The sequence below is a fragment of the Chinchilla lanigera genome, unplaced genomic scaffold, assembly GCF_000276665.1.
Source record: "Chinchilla lanigera isolate Chin_1 unplaced genomic scaffold, ChiLan1.0 scaffold00063, whole genome shotgun sequence".
NCBI lineage: Eukaryota > Metazoa > Chordata > Mammalia > Rodentia > Chinchillidae > Chinchilla > Chinchilla lanigera.
This window is the reverse complement of record NW_004955464.1, coordinates 12,219,662-12,242,007: the sequence shown is the minus strand read 5'-3', so window position 1 is coordinate 12,242,007 and position 22,346 is coordinate 12,219,662. Positions and strand designations below refer to the sequence as shown.

General features: G+C 39.1%; 1 protein-coding gene across 4 annotated transcripts in view; it reads right to left on the bottom strand.

Moving 5' to 3' along the window:
• LOC102023014 (phosphatidylinositol 3-kinase regulatory subunit gamma) overlaps positions 1-22,346 on the bottom strand; it is a 160,153-nt gene that overhangs the window by 18,743 nt on the left and 119,064 nt on the right. For all 4 annotated transcript variants that reach the window (XM_013521606.1, XM_005398686.2, XM_005398685.2 and 1 more), the window contains exons 3-6: positions 21,532-21,630; positions 14,239-14,419; positions 13,462-13,587; positions 4,761-4,903 (exon numbers count right to left, since the gene is read on the bottom strand). In XM_013521606.1, the coding sequence (XP_013377060.1) occupies positions 4,761-4,903; positions 13,462-13,587; positions 14,239-14,419; positions 21,532-21,630 (549 nt within the window). The remainder of the gene's footprint in view (positions 1-4,760; positions 4,904-13,461; positions 13,588-14,238; positions 14,420-21,531; positions 21,631-22,346) is intronic.

Genomic DNA, 22,346 nt, shown 5'->3' with positions numbered 1-22,346 from the left:
GTGCATTCCTTTACCAAATTATAATACGTGTAAAAGGACTAGAATATTGTCTGGCACATCTTGGTAAGTATTCAGTAAGTGATGGTTACAAGCTTTTCATGCACATGACGTTTTGCTATGCTTAATCTTTATGGTAATAATTATCCATGTTACTCATTTGTCACTCAATAATATGTACCTTCCTTCTCATGCATTCCAGTAAGATACTATCCACCATTTAGGGAGGAGGAAACAGACTTGGAGAGGTCAGTAACTCACCAAAAGTTACAAAGGTAGTAAATAGCCAATAAAGATATTCCTTGTTAAACAACCTACCCCATTAATAACTGCTCAAACTTATGACCGAGGTGCATTGTTCAGACTTATGTTCTATCTCTTTTTTTGCGTATGTACAGTTCTGTACATCTTTTTCTATAGAGCTTCAATGTCTTTTTTGTACAGAGTGCCTTGTGTATATAGTACTGTAATTTCTGTTGATTATACTGTACAGTATAGTACTGTAATTTTTTTGGTTATATATTAAAGTATCACATTCAAGAGTTATACAAATAAATGCAAAGTCATCAAGTTGGAGTTTCCTTTGACTATTTCTTTGTTCTGAATATTGTAAATACTATATACAGTTCCTCCTTTAATGACCTACTCACAGGAATGTAGGCTGGTCATTAAAAGAGGAATGTCTGTATCAAATTCAAGGCCACAGTTCTAGATACTAAGACAATACAAACTCCCAGAATGTTGCTCTATATCCATACACACAGAAGTTTAGAATAACTGTTATACTGATATTAGAAATGATTTTCCTTTGTCATTATATATGATTTATTTGTATTTATTACCCATTTTTCCTTGCCTTTTCACTCCTCAACTCACTATTATCTAACTTGGTCTTTCAATATTCTACATTTATTTTGATAAATGTTTTATAATGATAGATGTTTTATTTTCATAAAGGCTTCCAATATCATTTTTATGTAGTTGGGTGCACTAGTATTTGTTGCATATATACTTTTGATTCTTAGCTCTTCTTCTTTAAGTATTCCCTTTACAAGAATGTAGTGACCTTCTTTGTCTCTCTTAATCAGGCTTGGCTTGAAATCCACTTTGCAAATAGAGTAGCTACCCCTGCTGTTTGCCAGGTTCCTGTTGCATGGAGTATGGCTTTCCATTCTTTGAATTTTAGTCTATGAATTTCTTTTTTTAATTAAATGTGTTTCTCGCATGCAGCATATTATTGGATCTTGCTTCTTGATCCATTCTGCCAGTCTGTGTCTTTTGATTGGTGAATTGAGACCACTAACATTGATGGTTATAGCTGATATGCACTGACTTATGCTTTTCATGTTATTTTTCTGTTGTTGGGTCCCTTCCATTCTACTTAATGGTTTGCCTTGCCTGATGGATTTCTTCTGTTGGGGTTTATGGAGTTGTAGTCCTTGTTAACTCTTTCTAGAATGTCCTTCAGAACATTATGGAGTGCTGGTTTGGTGGTCATGAATTTCCTCAGGTGTTCTTTGTCTTGGAAGTATCTTATTTCTCCACCAATTTTGGAAGATAGTTTTGTGGGGTACATCAATCTGGGATGGAGGCTGTTTTCCTTTAGAGCTTGAAATACTTCTTCACTCCAAGCTCTCCTCAACTTGAGGGTCTGTGCTGAGAAGTCAGCTGTGATTCTGATGGGCTTTCCTTTATAGGTGATTTGTTTCTTTTCACTAACAGCTTTTAATATTCTGTCTTTGTGTCGAATTTCTGGAATCTTAACTATTATATGCCTTGCTATAGAATTTTTTTGACCACGGTATTTGGAGTTCCATATGCCTCACTTAACTATAAGTCAAATTCTTTTTCCCTACCAGGGAATTTTTTTGCCATGACATCTGTGAACAGGTTTTTTTTTTATATCATTTGTGCTATCTCCTGTTTTTTCACTGACCCCAATCAATCTTATGTTATTTTTTGCACCATCTAGCAGCCACTGGATTGATTTCTCATGTTCCCTTGCTATTTTTAAGAAATCTTTCTTTTCATGATCACTAACTGCAAGCCTGTCTTCTACAGCTGAGATTCTGTGCTCACACTAGGCTCACTGTGCTGTGGATACTTTCAATGGAATTTTTATTTTCCTGGATATCTGGTTGAATCTGTACTACAGATTTTATTTCTTTCCTACGTTGGGCATTCATGGCTTCCATCACTTTCTTGTGCTCCTCTATTATTTTATCTGTATCTGCTCTAGAGTCACTAACATGGTTTTCATTGTGGTCACTATCTCTGTAGTTATCTGAGAAATTATTTCTGATATCATTTATTTTCTAGAGCCTCATTCATTTGGTTTGTTGTTAATACTTCGAAGGCCAGGTGGGTGGCTTCCAGATTGTCCGACCTCATTATCCCTTGGGTTTGCCTTTGGTGAATGCATGTCTGGTGTTGCATCTGGATTCATGCTTGTAAACTGCCTATAGTGAGTTGCTTTCTTGCTAGTATTTAGAACCCTTAGGAAACAACTTCAGAGGTGTCTTCCAGGTATAGCTGGTTTTTGGGTTTTGAGTCTGTTGCAAGATCCTACCTCTTCAATTTGTTGGGGATGCGAAGTTGCTGCCTGCTTGGCCCAGCCCCTGGTTCTTTGGCATTGGCCCACAGGTTTTCTATGACCCTTGGACAATCTCAGTCTTGGAATATCAGGAAGAACAGCTGGTTAGAACAATTATGTCACATTGGCTCAAGTGGTACCATCAGCAATGACAATAACATTAAACACAGTCTCAAAAATGACAAACTGAGGTAACCATTAATTTGCCACCTTTAACCCTGTGACCTAGGATTTGTGGTCATATAACAAAATCTAAAACAAATCAGAAAATTGTATGCAATAAATAAGTCCTTAATATGCCAATTTTACCCTTGGGGGAGTAATTTAAAAGTGGTTATGGAAAAAGCTAAAGAAGTAGAAGAAGAGGAAGAGGTTAGAAGCAAGGCTAAAGGAGGATCACACAAACTGGGAAACTGGTGAAAAAGATAGGAGGGAAAGAGAGAAGGAAGAACAGAACAGAACAACAACCACAAAGAAGCTAGAAACCACATTCACACTTGTATGAAAACAAGATCTAACAAGGAGAAAAACAAAACAAAACAACACCACCAAAAGCAAAAAAAGAGAGAGAAAGAGAAAAAGAAAAAAAAAAAAGAGTCCACTTCCAGGTTTGTCTCTGCTGTCACTGGTAGACAACATGTGGAGGCAGATCTGTGTTGATGTATTCCAGAAAGTCAGCAGTAGCGTTATGGTGGGGTGGTGAGTACTTTCAGTGAGCCTATACCTTTATTTTCCCTGAAGTTCAGGCTGCTTTCTGGTCATGAGGCTGAGACCAGATCTGTTCAGCCTGCAGCAGTCAGCATACGTTCCGCAGGCTGGAACTCAGCCTGCAGCCGCTAGATGGACCTAGCAGTTGTCCTGAGTTCTGAGCTCAGTTGGCCCCTCTCCAAGATGGTTCCCAGCCAACTGTTCTCTCCTGCAGGATGACCAAGCCCTCAGCACTCACCCCCAGCTAGTGCAGTCCTTCACGTCCACTGTTCCCTTCCACTGCTGCGTCTCTCCATGGAGGCCTCTGGTGTTGCCAGTAGTCACTGTATGTCCATAGGCTTGAACTGCTTCTCCCATGCAGTGAGTCTCAACTCAGGGAGCAGGCGTCACTCGCTACCTCCTCCTCCTCCTTTGTTGAAGTTTCTCTCTTCCCTCTCCTGGTGAGCTTCAACTCTCATTTCAGATCCTTCCTGGGCCCAGCGGATGCACTTCCCTCCTCGCTGTCTTCCTTGTGTTGCTGTATTCTAGTGTCTGCATGGCAGCTCTCAGAGAGGCTCTTCCTCTGCTGCTTACCACTCCGCCATCTTCCCAAAAGTCCCCAATTTGATATAATTGTCAAATCTGATACATTCTCATGCTACTTATTTCTGTATTCTCTCATGTTTAGTACCAATGACCATTTGCACAATTATGGCTCCCAAATCTTTTTGTACCTTGAGCTCCAAATTCAAATAACCTCTCAGATGACCCTTAAACTCACTAGTTCCAACTCTGAATTCTCTTCATGTACTTCCTATTTTAGTGACTAACACTATCTCCTTCCCAGTTACATATATCAGGAATCTCTGAATAATCTTTGACCTCTCCCATACATACCATCAAGTCCTCAGGCACCAAACCCTTAGTATTTCTATTAATTCCTTTTCTGCCAATGCTAGTCCATGCCCTTGCTGTATTTTAACCTGAAGCCACCTGAAACGGTCATATACTCTTATTCCATTCCAGTTTATTCTTAGCTGCCAAAGTTGCTCTTCAATTAAAAAAATATTTAGTGAATACTCATTATATAGTAGTAGGCAGCATGTAAGTATCAGGCCTCTATCAGTGAAAATAAACCACTATGCCTAATCTCAATGAGTGGGCATGGAATTTAGTGAACTAGGGCTTAGGACTAAACACTGCAGGAATACCAACCCAAAGCTCCTAAAATGGTCTGGGGAATCAGGTACCAACTTCTTGAAAAAGTCAGATCTAACCTTAGTTCTAAAGGATGAGCAGGAGTTTGGGGGAATGGAGAAGGCACAAAGAAGGGAGGGGGTTCAGTTTGGTGTTAGTACAAGTAACGAGTAGCTCTATACAGCAGCCCTCTGTAGTCTGACAGGGTGAAAGCAGTAAGACAGGAATCACTGGGGAAGAAAAGTCTGGTCTTCTTAATGTACTTAGAGGAATTAAGTAGACTTACCGTTCAATCTCCTTTTCATTACCCTCTTTGCGAAATCGCTCAATATATTCTTTGCTGTGTTGTTCTTGTGTGTGACACTGTTCCTCAAATATTTTAATTGTTTCATTGAAAGCTTCAATTGCAGTTCTATTCATCTGTATTTCCTGCAAGAGAGAAAAAGAAACACACACTTCATTATCTTTTTTGTTTTTTGTAATCTTGGTCTTACAACAAATCTATTAATCCTAGTTATAATCCTATATAAGACCCACTTAAGAGGGCTATGACTCTGTTACTGATCACAAAATACATCATTCAAACTATAAAGTAAATGAAAAAGAATCATTACCTTACTATGGCTAAGAACTATAGAAAGGTCTCTGAGTAGCCAGGAAGCACTGATCCTAACCACCTTGCCGACAAGGATCAAGTTCTGTCTTTGCACCTGTTGTAATGCTGACCCCCAAAAGTACCAAATGAGTGAGTGGATGGAGGTACAGAGTCCATGAGGCAAAAAGAGCCTGAGTGAAAAGTCTTCCTTCCATAACACCTCTATGGAGACTGTCTAGTCTTACTTTCAGTTTTAAAGCACATGCTTAGTCATCCACAGATTCATCTGATTAGAAGCAAAAAATGAAAAGAGAAGAGAATGGCTGCGAAAGTCAGGTACACTAAGAAAAATAAGATTAAAAACTTCACAAAACAGACTTAATTATTTTAAAAAGCCCAGTAGGCTAAATAGTTCTATGTGTTTTCTTCTTTACTCTCTATAAGTTTCTCTTCTTTTTTACAGTACTGGTGATTAAACTTATCCCTAGGCCTTCTGCACTGAATTATATTCCCTTTAAAATTTTTTTTTTACAAATAAGAGTTTCACTAAATTGAATTGCCCAGGCTGAGCTTGAATTTGTAAACCTCCTGGCTGGCCGGTACCGCAGAAAAACAAAACAAAACAACAAGAAAAAAAAAACCTCCTGGCTGAAACTCTGATAGTGCTGAGTGAGATTACTGGTATACACCACCATACCAGGCTAATTCTATACATTTCACTGAGGTCTGAGGAGATTAGATTAGTAAACATCTAAATCATGATTTCCCTAAAATCTTCAAAAAGGGCAAAACTGTGTTCAATTTTAATTTACTTCTTAGACAATAAATATGCATAGATGTCTAGAATGAGTATTATCTTGTATTTTTACAATTCTAGAAATTCTGATGCTGGTGGGATAATTCCTCAACAATACAATATTTATTAATTTCAACTAATGATTATGGCAGATCCATTATACAGAAAGTGCCACCTGACTATAAAGAGATTCGTGAAACATGAAAAGTCTGCCCTTCAGCACTCAAAATACACTGTGGAATAGACTGCTGATTTTAATAAGGTTTGGTTTCATGTCATGGTAGAGGAAACTGGGCAGGGTTCACTGCTTTATAGATGGTTCACTGAGGAGGTGACATCTGAGCTCAGTTCTTAAAGAATCAGGGTGGCAGAAGAACATACAGCACTACACACAGAAAGCTTTACATGTAATATATTTTTTAAAAATGTGATATGTTCAAGGATCATAACTGCCCAGTGGGACTGGATCATAAGAGGATTAGCAGATGGGAGCAGCTAGAAACCTGTGATGGTTCTTGTAGTTAAGCTTGTATCACATAATACTTAACACTGACTAGAATGCCCATGTCCAACTATCTAGCTACAAATTCTGCAACTCTTAAAGCAGTTAAAAAGGCAAGAAGGAAGAAGTGGAGAATAAGAAAACATGTAAGGAATAAGTCTGTCTTTGTCAGTAATTCATAATTATTTTTAATGTAAATACATCAAACTCCCCAACTACAAGACAGATACTGGCAAATGGATTAAACAAAACAAAACCATGATTAATCAATATCCTGTGTATAAGAAACTCAATTCAGATGCAAACACATAAAAAGGAGTAAGGTTAAAAGTATAGAAAAAGGTTCTGTGTAAATGAGAATCTAAAGAGAACTTTGGTAGCTACATTATTATGAGGCAAAATAGACTTTTAGTCCAAAAGACAAAGAAAGGCATTACTACTGATAATTCCAATTTTCAAGAAGATATAACAATTATAAACATATAGAAGGGGTGATTAAAATATACAGCAACGTTGGACATAGTGGCACATCCCTATAACCCCAGTACTTAGGAGGCTGCGGCAGGAGGATCACGGAGAGTTCAAGGTCACGCTGGGCTACAAAGTGAGTCCAAGGCCAGCCTGAACTGCACAGTGAAACCTCATCTCAAAAAGACCAAAAAAAAACCGAAAGGCTAGCCTGGGCTCCACAGTGAGTTCCACCAACCTGAACTACATAGTTACATAGTGAGATCCTGCCAAAGAAAGAAAGAAGAGTAAGACAAGAATGTCTATCTACTCTTGCCACTTTTATTCAATATAATATTGGAACTTTCAGTCAGACTAATTAGGCAATAAAAAGAAGTAAGACTTTCAAATTGGAAAGTAAGCAGTAAAACTTCATCAAAAGACACAATCTTTTATGCAGAAAACCCTTAAAAATCCATAAAAACTATTAAGAGCTAATAAGCAAAATGACAAAATACAAAATTGATAAACAAAATCAGTTGTGTTCTATAGAAGAGAAACGAATGATCCGAAAAGGAAACTAAAGAACAACTCCATTTATAACAATGTCAAAAAGGTAAAATCCTTAATAATAACTTTAACCAAAGAGCCAGATGTGGTGGTGTACATTTGTAACCCTAATACTCATACTCAGGAGGCTGAGGCAAGAAGATCGCTGTGAGTTCAAGGCCAGCCCAGGTTACCTAAGTGAGTGCAAGGCCAGCCTGAACTACATAGCAAGACCCTATTTCAAAAAGAAAAAATTTAACCAGGGAGATTGATTAGTTTTCCCGTTGCTGGGACACAATACCCAACACCCACATCTTGAAGGAGGAGGGAGGAGGGGCTTAATTTGGCTCACGGTTCAGGGGGATTCAGTCCATGGCTGGCACATTTCAAGCCAGGAACATCACGGCAGAAGAGTGTGCAGAGCAAAGCCACCCAGTTCAGCAGGGCCAGAAAACAGCATCAGAGAGGAAGGGGTCAAGGAACACACGAGTACCCAAGCTCACACCTCCACAACCTACCCAGATACACCCAGAGGTGTACTTTACTAATCAGGGAGCCTTTTCCTGACCCAGGGAAGTTGACATACCACAATTTATGGTCACAGAGGCGAAAGATGTGTAAAAAGAAAACTACAAATGTGAGTGGAAAAAATTCAAGAAGACATAAAAATAAAAAGATACCTTGCATTCATGACTGTATCACTCTATTAAAATACTAAACTAAAATAGAGATCCCTTAAAAACTAAAAAGAGAAATTCCACTTGACCTACCTATACCTCTCCTGGGTATTTTCCTTAAAATGTTAAAGACATCAGATTAGAGTGATACATGCATACTCATATTTATACCAGCACAATTCACAATAGCTAAACTATAGATGCCCATCAACAGATGAATGGATAAAGAAAACGTGGTGTATGTACACAAGGAATATTATTCAGTTAGAGAGGGCAAACTCCAGTCATTTGTAGGAAAATGGATGGAGTTGGAGACCACAAGGTTAAATGAAATAAGTCAGATACAGAAGGATAAATATAACATGCTTCTCTTATATGAGAAACCTAAACTATAAATGAATTAAACAGTGAAAGGAGAGATGGTAGGAAACAGGTAGATTTGTGGAGATTGTGAAGAAGAATACAGGATGGGGGTAGGAGATCAAAAATGATCAAGATATGATCTATATAGTACCAATTCCCCCAAATGAATTTAATTATTATGTCTTGCAAACACATAGCAATAAAAAAGATCATACTACTCAAAGTATTATACAGATTCGATTAGATTCAACTCAATGTCTAGCAAAATCCCAGTGGCATTTTTTGCCCAAAATGGAAAAACTTATCCTCAAATTAATATCATATGCAAAGGTATCTACAATAGCCAAAACAATCTTGAAAAAGAATAATGTTAGAGAACTCCCAGTTCCCAATTTCAAAGCTTATTATGAGACTAAATCAAATCAGTATGGTTACTGAAACAAGGACAGATATACAGACTAAAGCAACAGAATGGAAAACCCAGAAATAAACTCTCATAAATCTATGATCAGCTGATTTTTCAACAAATGCCCCAGGACTACTGGGGAAAGAGCACTCAAAATAACAGGGAAAATGAATATTTATATGCAAAAGAATGAAACTGGACTTTTAGGCCACATAATGAAAATTAACTTAAACCAGGTGTGATGGTACATGCCTATAATCCCAGCACCCTGGGAAGCTAAAGCAGGAAAAACACAAATTCGAGCCCAGCCTGGGCAATTTAGCACCTTAGCAAGACCATGCCTCAAATTAAAATAAATAAATAAACAGGGCTTGGGATGTTGCTCAGTGCAAAGGCCTTTGGCTCCACTCCCAGTGCCACAAAAATTAATTCAAAATGGATCAAATATCTACATTTTGGGGGTTAAAATTATAAGCTCTTAGAAGAAAATATTAAAGAAAACTTTTATGACATGGGATTTGGCAACATAAAAGCACACACATCAGCAACAGATAGAAGGGAAAAAAGAGAAAAGAAAAGGAAGAAAGTAAGTTTGAGCTAGGTACAGTAGCGCATATCTGTAATGCTAGCTACTTTGAAGGTTGATGCAGGAGGGTACCAAGTTTGAGGCCAGCTTGGGTAATTTAGCAAGATCCTAAAATAAATTAAAAAGAGCCAGGGATATGATTCAATGGTAGAGCACTTGCCTAGCATGTGCTAGGCCCTGAATTAAATATCCAGTACCAAAGGGGCAAAACAATATTCAGAACTTCTGTAAAAGCAGAAAGACATCCCAAAGAATGGGAAAGAGTTTCTACAAATCACATATCTTATAAGGGGTTAATAACTATAATATACATATTTTTTGTTGGGTTTTTTTGTTGGGTTTTTTTTTTTTTGAGACAAGGTCTCACTATAGTTCAGGCTGGCCTGGAACTCACTATATAGCCCAGGCTGGCCTTAAACTTGTGGCAGTCCTCCTGCCTCAGCTTCTGGAATGCTGTGATTACAGGCATGAGCCACCATTCCTGACCTATATTTAAAAAACTCAACACAAACAACAAAAAACAAGTAATATGATACCATACTACAACTAGATATCTACAATGAAGAAAAAAAAACAAGGAAAGATATAGAGAAATCAGAACCTTTGTATATGGCTGATAGGAAAACTTTAATCACTGTGAAAAGACACTTCAGCGATTTCTCAAAAGGCTAAAACAAAGTGGAAGAAAACAAGAAATGGAAGAGGAAGAGGAGGAAGAAGGAAGAAGGAAGAGGCAAAATCACATATTATCAGGTAAGTGAAACTGAGAGAATTTGCTCAGATGATCTGTCCTTCAAAAGTATTACAGTATTTTCTGGCAGAAGTATAATGACGTAAGAGGAACAGCAAGACTTACAGGGAGAAATGAAGAGGTCTAGAAATGGTGAATATATGAGTAAATATGAAAGATTCTTTTTTCTTCTTTATTATTTTATTGCAAAATAATAAAATTTTAATGCAAATATTATAAGACTGAATTGTGGGATTAATTTAGGTAGGTATAAAACATGGAAATAATAAAAGGAAAAACTGAATGGTAAGATTCTTAGATTTACCTGATGTATGGCACAGTATACATTCTAAGTAAGCATTTACCCTTTTTTAAAAAGCTATAGCTAAAAAGCCAGATAAGGAATTAAAATGGAATACTAAAAATGTTTGACCCAAAGGAGATAATGAAAGAGCTGCAGAGGAACAAAAAAAAAAAAAAAAAATGGAGCAAATAAAAATTAAACAGCAAAACAGTAAGCACAAGCCAGCCAGGTCAATAATTCCAAGAAATGCAGACCATGGCTTCCAACTAAAGGACACTATTAGGCTGAAATGGGCTTGCGGGTGAGCACGGTAGTGGAGACGAACCAAGGCTTTAAAGTTTACATTAAGCTATATACTCAGCCATTCTGTTTGCTTTTTGTTGTTGCTGTGCTACTATGGGCAGAGGAGTAAGACAAGGTCTCACTGTCCAGACTGGCTGGCCTGGAACTCACAGTGATCCTCCTGCCTCAGCCTCCTGAGTGCTAGGATTACAGGCATGTGCCACCATCCCTGGCTTATTTTTTGTTTTTGAAAGAGGTGCCCATTAACTTGCTAAGTTGCCCAGACAGGGCTCCACTTTGCAGTCCTCCTGGTTCAGCCTCCCAGGTGTACACCACGAGGCCTCTCCCCCAGGCTTTTTTTTGTTTGTTTTTTTTTTTGAGACAAGGTCTCACTGTAAGTTGCTCAGGCAAGACTCAAACTTGAGATCCTTTTGCCGCAGCCTACCTTAGCATGGGATTATAGAAAGCATGTGCAAGCTTGCCCAGGTAGGCTGTCTATAACCATTATACATTAAAGACTACAACAGACATAAAAAGATATATACTGGAAGCAAGCAGCATATGAAATATACAAATCTACAATCATAACCTGTGATACTAAGACTCCTTTCCTAATAACTGACAGAACAATTAACAACAACAAAAAAGTCACACCAGTTATGGTGGCACACACCTGTAATTCCAGCTATTTGGGAAGCTGAGACAAGAAGATCACTAGTTCAAGGCCATCCTAGACAACAAAGTAAGATCCCATCTCAAAAGGACAAAAACTTTAAAAGGTCAGTGCCAGCACTAACCCAGCACTTGGGAGACTGAGGCAGGAGGACTGCCATGAATTAAGAAGCCAGCCTGGGCTACATAATGAGCTCAAAGCCAGTCTGAACCACATAGTGAGACTGTCTCAAAAACAAGAACAAAAACAAAAAGTCACTAATGTTATCAACCAAGTGGTTGATTGTGAATGACACAATCAACCACTGTGACCCAATTGATATTTATAATACACTATACCAACATCTACAGAGTACGTGGTCTTTGTCAGTGTACACAGAAATTTTACCAAGACAGGCATATGCTAGGTCATTCTTCAATAACTTTCAAAAGACTGTAACTTTTCTGATGGTTACTGATGACAGAATTAAATTAGAAAATAAATGATATAATGTCTTTCTTTCTTTCTATCTTTTTGAGACAGTGTTTCACTATGCAGTTCAGGCTGGCCTTGAACTTGCTTTGTAGCACAGGCTGGCATCAAACTCACAGTGATCCTCCTGTCTCAGCCTCCCCCAAGTGCTGCAATTACAGGTGTGCACTACCACACCCGGCTTGCAATGTCTTTAAAAGCCCTAAATACTTCGAAATTAAATAACACGTGGGTCAAAGAAGAAATGACAAGGAAAATAAAAAAATATTTAAAACTGAACCAGACAGGGTGGTGCCTGCCTGTACTCCCAACACTTGGGAGGCTAGGCAGGAGGATTGCTGTGAGTTTGAGGCCAACCTGGGCTACATAGTGAGTTCAGGGCCAGCCTGCACTACATAATGAGGCCCTGCCTGGAAACAAAACTGAATGAAAATGAAAATAGAGTATAATAAGTACAGTATAATTTCTGCTGTACAGTATAGTAGAAATCTATGAACTAGGAAGTAAACTCTAGCTTAAAAATATTCATTATTGCTATCTACTAGAAAGGATCCAGGCAGTTACTGCTGTACAGAGACTTTACTTGGAATTTAGTAAAATCAACAGACTAATAAATTGCTTAATGTACAAAGTAATAACCTGTGTTCCATGTGCATGAGATACACAGTTAAATATATTTTCCTATACTACTAAGAACCCCAATATTAAGTATAAACTTCCTTAAAGACACACTTTCTTCAAAATTCCCAATACCTTTTATGTACTATATAACATCTGAGGACAAATTAAATGAATCCAAGTTCATTGTAAAAAAAAAAATCAAAGTAGTAACCGAAATAAATTCTAAGAATGAGACTACTGTTCAGAATTTTGCTCTACATCATTAATGTAATTAATACCAATTATTAAACACAGTACTAGTGGTTCTAAGATTTCCATTCACTTGCTCCTGCCTCCTCAGTAGATCCTAAATGTGAGTTTGGCACACTTGATGGAATAATGACTGATTCCTCAGTCTCCCCTGCAGCTAGTCTCCTTCTGCAGCTAAGGACGATCCTGTCACTAAGTTTCAGCCAATGAGATGAAAGTGACAGTAGTGTGTGTTCCTTCAAGGAACTCACTTTAAAAATAGGAATCCTACACCCTAAGTTCAATCTCTAATTTCAGAAAAAAAAAAAAAAATTTTAATTTTTAAAAGAAAACTTTCTCCTTCCTCCTCCCTGCTTACTCGAATATGGTTGTGCTGGCTCATGTAAGGCCCAGCCACATGCCACAGATAGTAAAGCGTAAGACAGAGTAAGCTTGTGAATCCAAGTCCCAATGCCTGTGGAACCGCCACAACACCCTGGACTGGCTGTATACATGTAAGAGAACATTTCCTATATGAAGCCTTCATTATTTTTTTGTTGTTGTTACACATAATCAATTAATACTAACTGGAACAAAATTATATCCTTAGCCAATAAAAAGCAATTTATGAATGGGGGTTATATCATCAAAGCCTCAAGAAAGGCTTTTAAGATATTGAGACAGCTGATGATTTTAGAAGCTCTGCTATAGCCACAATACTGCATAACCGTTAGCCCAAACAACAAGATATACTCACCTGGGATGTCCTCGTGTACTCTTCATATAGCCTATCGTACTCTTTGCTCTTTTCCTGGTACTGGGAGTGGTACTCTTGCAGTTTTTTACCGACTGCATCGATGTTATCTTCTTTTACCAACTGATCCTACACAGGTGAACAAAAGAAATGAGTGTTAGCAATTCTGACGCATGAGCTTTTCCACGCCTTTTTTCCTTATGATTTACTCATTGACTGATTGATCAATTGACTGATTTTTGCAGTGTAAAAGATGGAACCTTCCCCATGCCAGGCAAGCACACTACCACCACTAAGCTACATCTCTAGTGCTTTTTTTATTGTTTATTTTGAGACGGAGTCTCAGAAAGTTGCTAAATTGCCCAGTCTGGGCCTGAACTTTGTATCCTCCTGTCTCAGCCTCCCAGAGTGCTGGGATTACAGGCCCAGCCCACCTTATTTATTTTTAAATTGCATTTCAGCTTAGAAATTCAAGATACTCTGTTAATACACAGCATGCAAAAGCATTAAGTCCTTTTGCTAACACTAAGATCAGCCTTTAAATCCCACAAAAATAATTAATACATCAAAAACTAAGAAGGTAAAAATGTAAAACATAAACATTTTATATAAAGTTAATAAATATATGCAACAGGCTATTATGGAATGATAGCTGTAAGTTCCACAAATATGTATAATCTTCAGTAGAATATTTAAACTGACTAGAGTTCTGATAAATAGAGTTCCATGATGTTAAATAATGACTTGCTCAATAACTATCAAGAATGTCAGTAATCCTACCTGCTGGTACCTGGACACTGGGTACATCAGCTTCACATCAAGTTTGGGGTTGTACTGAGCAAGAGATTCATGATGATAGTGGTTAATGAGCTCCACCACAGAATTAAAGGTCAGAGGGTCAGAAAAGCCATATTTACCACCGCGATGATAGATCTTTATTAACTTATTATTGCCTCCCTTCCTGTGAACAACAAGACAAAAGCTGTAGTTTTTTTTCCCAAAAAAATTCTATTCAAATACTACTTTTGGGGCGGGGGATTTAGCTCAGTGGCACAGCGCCTGCCTGGCAAGCGCAAAGTCGTGAGTTCGATTCCCGGTACTGGAAAAAAATTTTTAAAAAACAAAAACCCTCAAATACTACTTTCATTGGTTCACATAAGAAACACATTTTACTATGCTACTAAGACTCAAGGCGGTGAAAGTCACATGTAATTATGTGTGTGCAAGCCAGGTGTGGTGGTGCATACCTGTCATCCCAGCACTCAGGAGGCCGAGGCAGGATTGCTGTGAGTTCAAGGCCAGCCTGGGCTACAAACTGAGTTTGAGGCCAGTTTGAACTACACAGCACCTACCACTCTATCTCAAAAAAATGAAAATAAAAATGAAATAAAAGTAAAAAATAATTATGTGTGTGCAAGTATATATAATATTATTTCACAGAAGACAAATAAACTATTCAGAACACAAAAATAGGTGGCTTTATGTCTTCTTTTTTTCTGAGATGGAGTCTCACTGTATATTTCAGGGTGGACTTGAGCTCACTAGGTAGCCGAGGCTTGCCCTGAACTCAAAGCAATCCTCCTGCCTCAGCCTCTCGAGTGCTGGGATTATAGCTGTGTGCCATCTTGCCCAGCCTGCCTCTACGTCTCTGAGGAGGAAGCAGAAGCCCTAACTATTTAAGGGAACATAAACATTTGCCACGGTGCCACCAGCACTTGAGTCTTTTTGTTTGTACACAAAATATAAGTAAGGTCCTTGAATGAGTTACAGCTGAGTAGCTGGTCTAGTACCTTATATTATTTTGTCTTTTATACCTGCTTAAATTCTTGGAAATGCCTATTTACTTAGGCTATCACAATAAATAAATGATTCAAGTCATTCAATTATTTTACAAAGCAAAGCTTTTGAAGAGCTATGTATATTAGATGGGTATAATTCAATGCTTGAACAGTCCAAGCCACTTTATTTACTGAGTCATATCAAAGATAATTTATGACCAAATAGCAATGTTTTACACGTTCCATAAGGCTTAATCTAAAACCACAACGGGTTGATTCATGATATCACAGTAAAATACTGTACCATTTCCATTCAACTCTTCTTACAGCAGCAGGCAGACTTAGTGTGACACGTGCCTCCGTGGCTCTTCACGCCACACTATGCACCGCACGTGATAAATGAGGCACTGGGATTTGTGAGACGGCAAACACAATAGGTTGGAACCCATGGACTGGTTGAAATTAAACAAGGCTTTGAAGGCCAGCATTTAGACGAATGACAAACTATCTCTACAAAATGTACATTAGAAGGATAACCTAATCACATGTGGTTATTTCAGGTGTGTACTCACACACGGTCGCACAAACGCAAGCTGATCTCTCTGAAAGTTCAAAGGCATTCATTCTTTCATTCATTCATTCATTCAAAAAGTGTGCTGAACACCTACTATGTATTAGGAATTTTACAAGTCACTGTAGATACAATTTCAGGGCAGATAAGGTCCATGCTCACAGGTAACTTGAGGAATGTGTAGCCATATTTCAGTTTATGAAAGATTTTAAAATTCCTTAAAACATAACATAAAAATAAACAAGTTATATAAAACAACCTGCAGGCTATTTTAAGGCTTTAACTTTTACTGAATGAGATAGGAAGATAATGATAGTTTTGGCAAGATGATGCAATTCATCCTGTGGTTAAAAAGGTCCACTCCAGCTATCAAAGTGGGCAGGGTAGAAGTTGGGAGACTATCATAATACTTGAGGCAAAAGAAGATGGGGTCCTGGAGAAGGGTGCAAGATGGTATCCCACATTTCATTAAGAAATGGTGGGATGTATTTTGAAGAGAGAATTAACAGGATTTGCTGATGCCTGGATATGGAAAGGTGATAAAGAAACAAGATAAAGATGGTTTTAGATCTTAAGCAATTATAATAATGGACTTGTCCTTTATTGACATAAAGAAGTTACATAAACAGAATACATTTAGCCAGGCATGGTGGTGCACACCTATCATCCCAGCACTCTGGAGGCTGAGGCAGGAGGATTGCTATTAAGTTCAAGGCCAGTCTGGGCTACACAGTGTAAGGCCAGCCTGAATGACAAAGCGAGATCCTGTCTCAAAAAAATCCAGTAAGTAAATAAACAAATAAATGCAGAAGCTGACATCCTCTAGATGCTACTTAAAAGTGGTCACAGCTAGACAGATGAAGAATTAACAATCTAAGCCCCCGGGTGTACCAATGTTTCATTCTTTTTTTTTTTTTTTTGGTACTGGGAATCAAACTCAGGACCTTGCATTTGCCAGGCAGGCGCCTGTGCCACTGAGCTATATCCCCAGCCCATATATCAATGTTTAATGGTTGCAGATATGAGAAAGCAAAGGAAACTAAGAGAGAGCAATTAAGTAAGAAGAAAACCAAGCTATGCTACAAAAACCCATCCTTTAAAAAGCACTTCAGCCAAGGGTAAACAACCAACAGGTGCGCGGTCACTGGATTCGGTGAAGCAGAGATCACTAAGTAACTGTAACTAAATGGTTTTCAGTGAAATGTTAAAAAGGAAAGCCTGACTGAAATGGACTCAAGAAAAGGAAGACTCAACCTCCATAGACAACTATCTTGAGGAATATTTGTGTAAGTAATAGAAATAGGGAAGTAGATGGAAAGAGATATGATTATAGGAATTGATTGACTGGCTGATTGATTGATTGACTGTGGTACTGAGGAATGAACCCAGAGATGCTGAGCTACATCTCCAGCCCTCCTTTTACTTTTACTCTAAAACAGGGTCTCACTAAGTCACCCATGCTGGGCTTGAACTTGCAATCCTCCTGCCACAGACGCTGCGGAGCTGAGAGAAGTGAGGAAATGAAGAAGGAAGAAGATGAAGAGAAGGAGGAGGAGGAAGAGAAAGAGGAGGAAGAGGGAGGAGGAGGAGGAAGAGAAAGAGGAGGAAGAGGGAGGAGGAGGAGGAAGAGGGAGAACGAGGGGGAAGAGAAGAAGGAAGTGGGGGGGATCCTGTTGGCAGGCCACACATCATGGCGTACGTTGTGCCTGTAGTCCCACCTACCTCGGAGGCTGAGGCAGGACTGTCAGTTTGAAGCCAGCCAGGGCAATTTAGCAAGACCCAGCCTCAAAAAAAGGGGGGAGGTTTGAATTTAGTTCGGTGATTACAATAAGGGAGAAAGGAGCACTTTTTTTAAACTTAAAAAAAAAAAAGATACAGAATTACAAAACAGGATAGCTGCTCAGATTACCAGATGAGCAAGTTTTTAAGAATATATTCACAAAACTTACTTTTTGGTTGATTTTATTTTTTATGAGAGGGTCTCACTAGGTTCCCAAGCTGGTCTCTAACTCCGGAACACAAGTAACCCTCCTACCTCAAACCCTTGAGTAACTAGGACTGCAGGGGGGAGCCACCACCCAGCTTTGCCAAAAAGTAATTTCCTCACGGACCGCGGACTCTAAGCAGAGGCGGAGAGGAGGAAAGACGCGAAGGAATGAAGCAGTGGTGAATTTTAACTCTCTGTCTCCCTCTCTGTCACCTTCTTGAACAGAAGAATCAGAACCTTCCTGCTTATATTCTAGCATCCAGCCCAATGCCCGACAGCAGATTCTTAAAAGATTTATTAGATATCTAGATTTTCTAGAATGGTTATGATTTATTGCATTAAAAATAATGGTTACTGAGAACTGAAAACCTTCAGCACCTCTCCCTCCCTCAAGTCTGGCTTCTCTCTCATTCCTCTGAGGAAGGGGACCAAGGGCTTCCGCTAGCCCTCCTCCGCCCACCCTCCCTTCCCGAGTCTTCCTCCCGTGCCTTGAGAACACTCACTTTCAACCTCTCAGACTATTCTTCCTGTCCCCTTTCTGACTATAAACAAGTTACTCTCTCAAAATTTTTGCCTTTAGCCTCTACTCTCTTTCCTCACTCTACACTCTCCTTAAAATCCTACTGACTCGGGCTGGGGGTGCAGCTCAGCGCAGAGCCTCTCCCCGGCATGCACAAGACCATGGGTTCAAGCTCCAGCGCGAAAATCTCATTTACTCTACACATATGGTGTCTGGCTCTTTTGCTAGTCCCACAGTATCTTCTAAGCACTAAACCCAATTTCTGGCTAGATCCCTAGATACATTTTTACCTAGCAGCTCTGGAGCAGCTAAAAATAAATATTTATTCCTTCTTCCCAATAAAACACTGCTCCTCGCTTTTCTGTTTGTAGAAATGGCACGTTCCAAGCGTAATGCCTCAAACCACAGCCACCTTCAGTCCCCAGCCTCACACCTGTTCTACTGCTCAGTCCCTTCTGGTCTGAGCTCCACACCGCCTTTAACTCCTCAAATTCTCTCTGAGAGCCACTCATCTATGACTTTGTGTATTCCATCATCTGAACATGTCATCCTGCTATTTGAAATCCTTTATTAATTTTTTGCACTTAGAAATAAAATTCAAATTCCTTCCAAAGGTGCTCAAAGCTTTATACAGTCTTATTCCCTCCTACCTTGAACTTCTTCACTTACTGCCCCTAATTTACACGATAAACCAGCCGCAAAAACAGTCTTCGTATTCATCAGATCCATCAAATCTTTCCAAAATCAATGTCTTGGCATTTTCTCTTCCTACTTTTTGAAACTCTCTTCTGGCTGGCACTTTCAATCCTTCAGGTCTCAGAGGTCATCTTCTCAAAAGAGGCCCTCCTTAGACTCCCTGTTCGCTGCTCTCTGTCACAGGGGCTCCCTGGACAGCACTTAATCTGCCACAAGTAGTGTCTCTTCTTCCTATGTGTTGATGGGACCTCCCGCTCCCCACCCAATAACATGAACACCAAAACAGAGAGGCCATGTCCACCCTATCTGTCATTTTCTTGGGTTTATCTCTTTTTTTTGGCCAGGCTCGGGATCAAACCCAGGGTCTCATGCATGTTAGGCAGGTGCTGTACCTCTCAGCTATACCCCTAGTGACCTGTCACTTTCTTGGCTTAAAACAATACCTGAAGCATTGTGGGTACTCAATAATCTAAAGGACTGAGATATAAACCCTATTCTCACATAAATTTTTTTTTTTTTGAGACAGGGTCTTACTATGTAGTTCAGGTTGGCCTTGAAGTCAATATGTAGCCCAGGCTGGCTTCAAACTCAGTGATCATCCTGCCTTAGCCTCCTGAGTTCTGAGATTACAGGCATATGCCACCACAGCTCAGCTATACGAAATGCTATTATACAATCATTATATTATTAGAGAATAATTGCTTCTTTTAATTAGGTGTAATAGAACTCTAGCTGTAAAGTATCATCTTAATATAGGATTAAAACCATTTCAAGTCATGCATGGTGGCACACACCTATAATCACAGCACTCTGGGAGGTTAAGGTAGGAGGATTACAAATTCAAGCCCAGTTTGGGTATTGCAGCAACTTAGAGAGACTGAATCTTTTTTTCTTTCCAATCAGATTCTACTGGTACATTATGGGTACACATAATGATCATATTCATCACAGAGAATTTGTACCTGTACGTAATATAACTTTTGTCCCATTCCCCTCCCCTCCCTTCAGTCCCTCCTACCTTCACCATTTACAAAAGCTTTGTTTCTATTTTTCCTTCTTTTCTCATTTTTTTTTACTTTTCCCTTCCTTTCCCCTCCCTCTCCCCTTCCCCTTGTTCCCTCCCCATTTGAACGTTTTCTTCCTATTTCACAAATACCCATTATACATTTTGGTCCTTATTCACACTTTCAGTTTCTCACACCAGAAAAACACTGCAGTATTTACACATGTGTCCAATTTCATTTAAGAGTATGGGAAAGACAAAATTTTACAAGCAAAGTTTTAAAAAGATGGGATATAGCTCAGTGTGAAGGCCCTGGATTTAATTTCTAGTACCACAAAAAAAAAAAAAAAAAAAAAAGATTTCCCAAAGCCATTGTAGCCACACATGGTAGCATATTCCTATAGTCCCAATACTTGGTATGTTTGTTTCGTTTTTTGTGTTTTTTGTTTTTTCTTCCAGTACCGAGAATCAAACCCATGACCTTGTGCTTGCCAGGCAGGCGCTGTGCCACTGAGCTAAATCCCCAGCCCCTAGTCCCAATACTTGGGAGGCTGAGGCAGTAGGAGTGCCACAACTTTGAGACCAATCTGGGCTACACAGTGAATTCAAGGCCAGCATGAACTACAGAGGGAGACCCTATCTAAAAAAAAGAAACAAACTGGCTGTATGTGCCCATAATCCCAGCTACTCAGGAGGCCAAGTCAGGAGAATCACTTGAGTTCAAGGCCAACCTGAGTGACATTAAGATCCCATCTCAAAAAAATGAGAGAAAAAAAGAAAGGGTAAAACACTTGCAGAAGGCTCTAGCTTTAACCTTCAGCACCACAAGAAGGTAAATAAATAGATATTTATTTTTTAAATTATAAAACTTTATTGTAACTGGGCCACTTTAATCATTAAAATCAATGCAGACTATAACTAATGCCATTTTTCTTAATCCACTTTTAAGATCTCATCTTCGTCAATATACAAGGTCATACACCCACCACTAAGAGACTTTAACATGCATGCTTATCTTCTCCATATGTTTATCAGCCAAAATTATGTTGAGTTCAACTTTCTACAGTCTACATTAAGGAAAACAGGGTTAGTGGAGAGATACAATCCTTAATAACTTCTGACGCTCCGACCTCATGAGCAAGGCTGGTTACTGTCTCCCCACTCCCTCAAGCCAGGGACTTCAGCCTCCCACTTCATGGCTACACAAAAATAAAAACAGTGGCCATTTAGGGTCACATTCAGGCCATGAAAAAAACAAACAAGGGGGTGGGGATTTAGCTCAGCAGCACAGCACCTGCCTGGCAAGCGCAAGGTCCTGAGTTCGATTCCCAGTACCAGAAAAAACAAACAAACAAACAAACAAACAAAATAAAACCAAACAACTAAAAATTACTTATCTAAATAAAAAGTATTTTCAAATATGCATATAAAGATTTCAATAAACTACACAACTCTCTATATACTCAGAACTAAAAGAATATGAGGAAGGCACCAGTCAAAAGGCCACAAAGTACTCACCTCAAAGTCAGCGTATAATCTCCCTGCATTTTTGTTGAGGCATCACGGACCAAAAAGGTACCATCTGGCATATCCCGTAATTTGTCATTTACTTCCTCCCTGAAGAATAGAATTAAAGGAAAAAGTTTTAATCAATAAGGGCTGGCTGTCTTCACCCGTCACTGTCACTGTGAGCTGGAAGACGAGGGCAGCAAAGGCTGCAGAGTTACAGAGGCCTTCAGAGGTCACTCAGTCCTCCCCCAGATACGCTCTGCGATTTGAATTTCAGTGTCATGATCACTAAGGAAACGCTATTCGATTTTTAAACTCTCCCTGGTTTCCAGTATCTGTAGGGGACTGTCCTTGCAGTAAGCCTGTAGGGTTTCTTAGCAGGTCTGAACTTGCAGGGTTTCAGGAAAAACCAGCAGCTGTTTCAAAAAGTTATATTTAAGCAACAGTGGCAGCTGTTCGACAGTGGTGGGGGAAAATTCACTGAGGTGCACAACCTTTCACTATGCCACTCTCTGATTTAAATTTACACTGACAACAAGTTCCTTCTGCAGAGTTGGCTTAGGACTTCAAGGAATACCACCGTAGCACTCAAAGGAAACAGTAGCACATGAAAAAAGACCCTTGAATTACAGTAGAACCACATGATCTTAAAATATAAATTAAGTGGCATTAAATATAATAGGCTCTTTTATTTTTATTTTAAAGAAAATAGTAAAAAAAAAAAAAAAAAAATAGCCAGGCATGGTGACGCACGCCTGTAATTCCAGCACTCGGGAGGCTGAGGCAGGAGGATTGTTGCAAGTTCCAGACCAGCCTGGGCTACA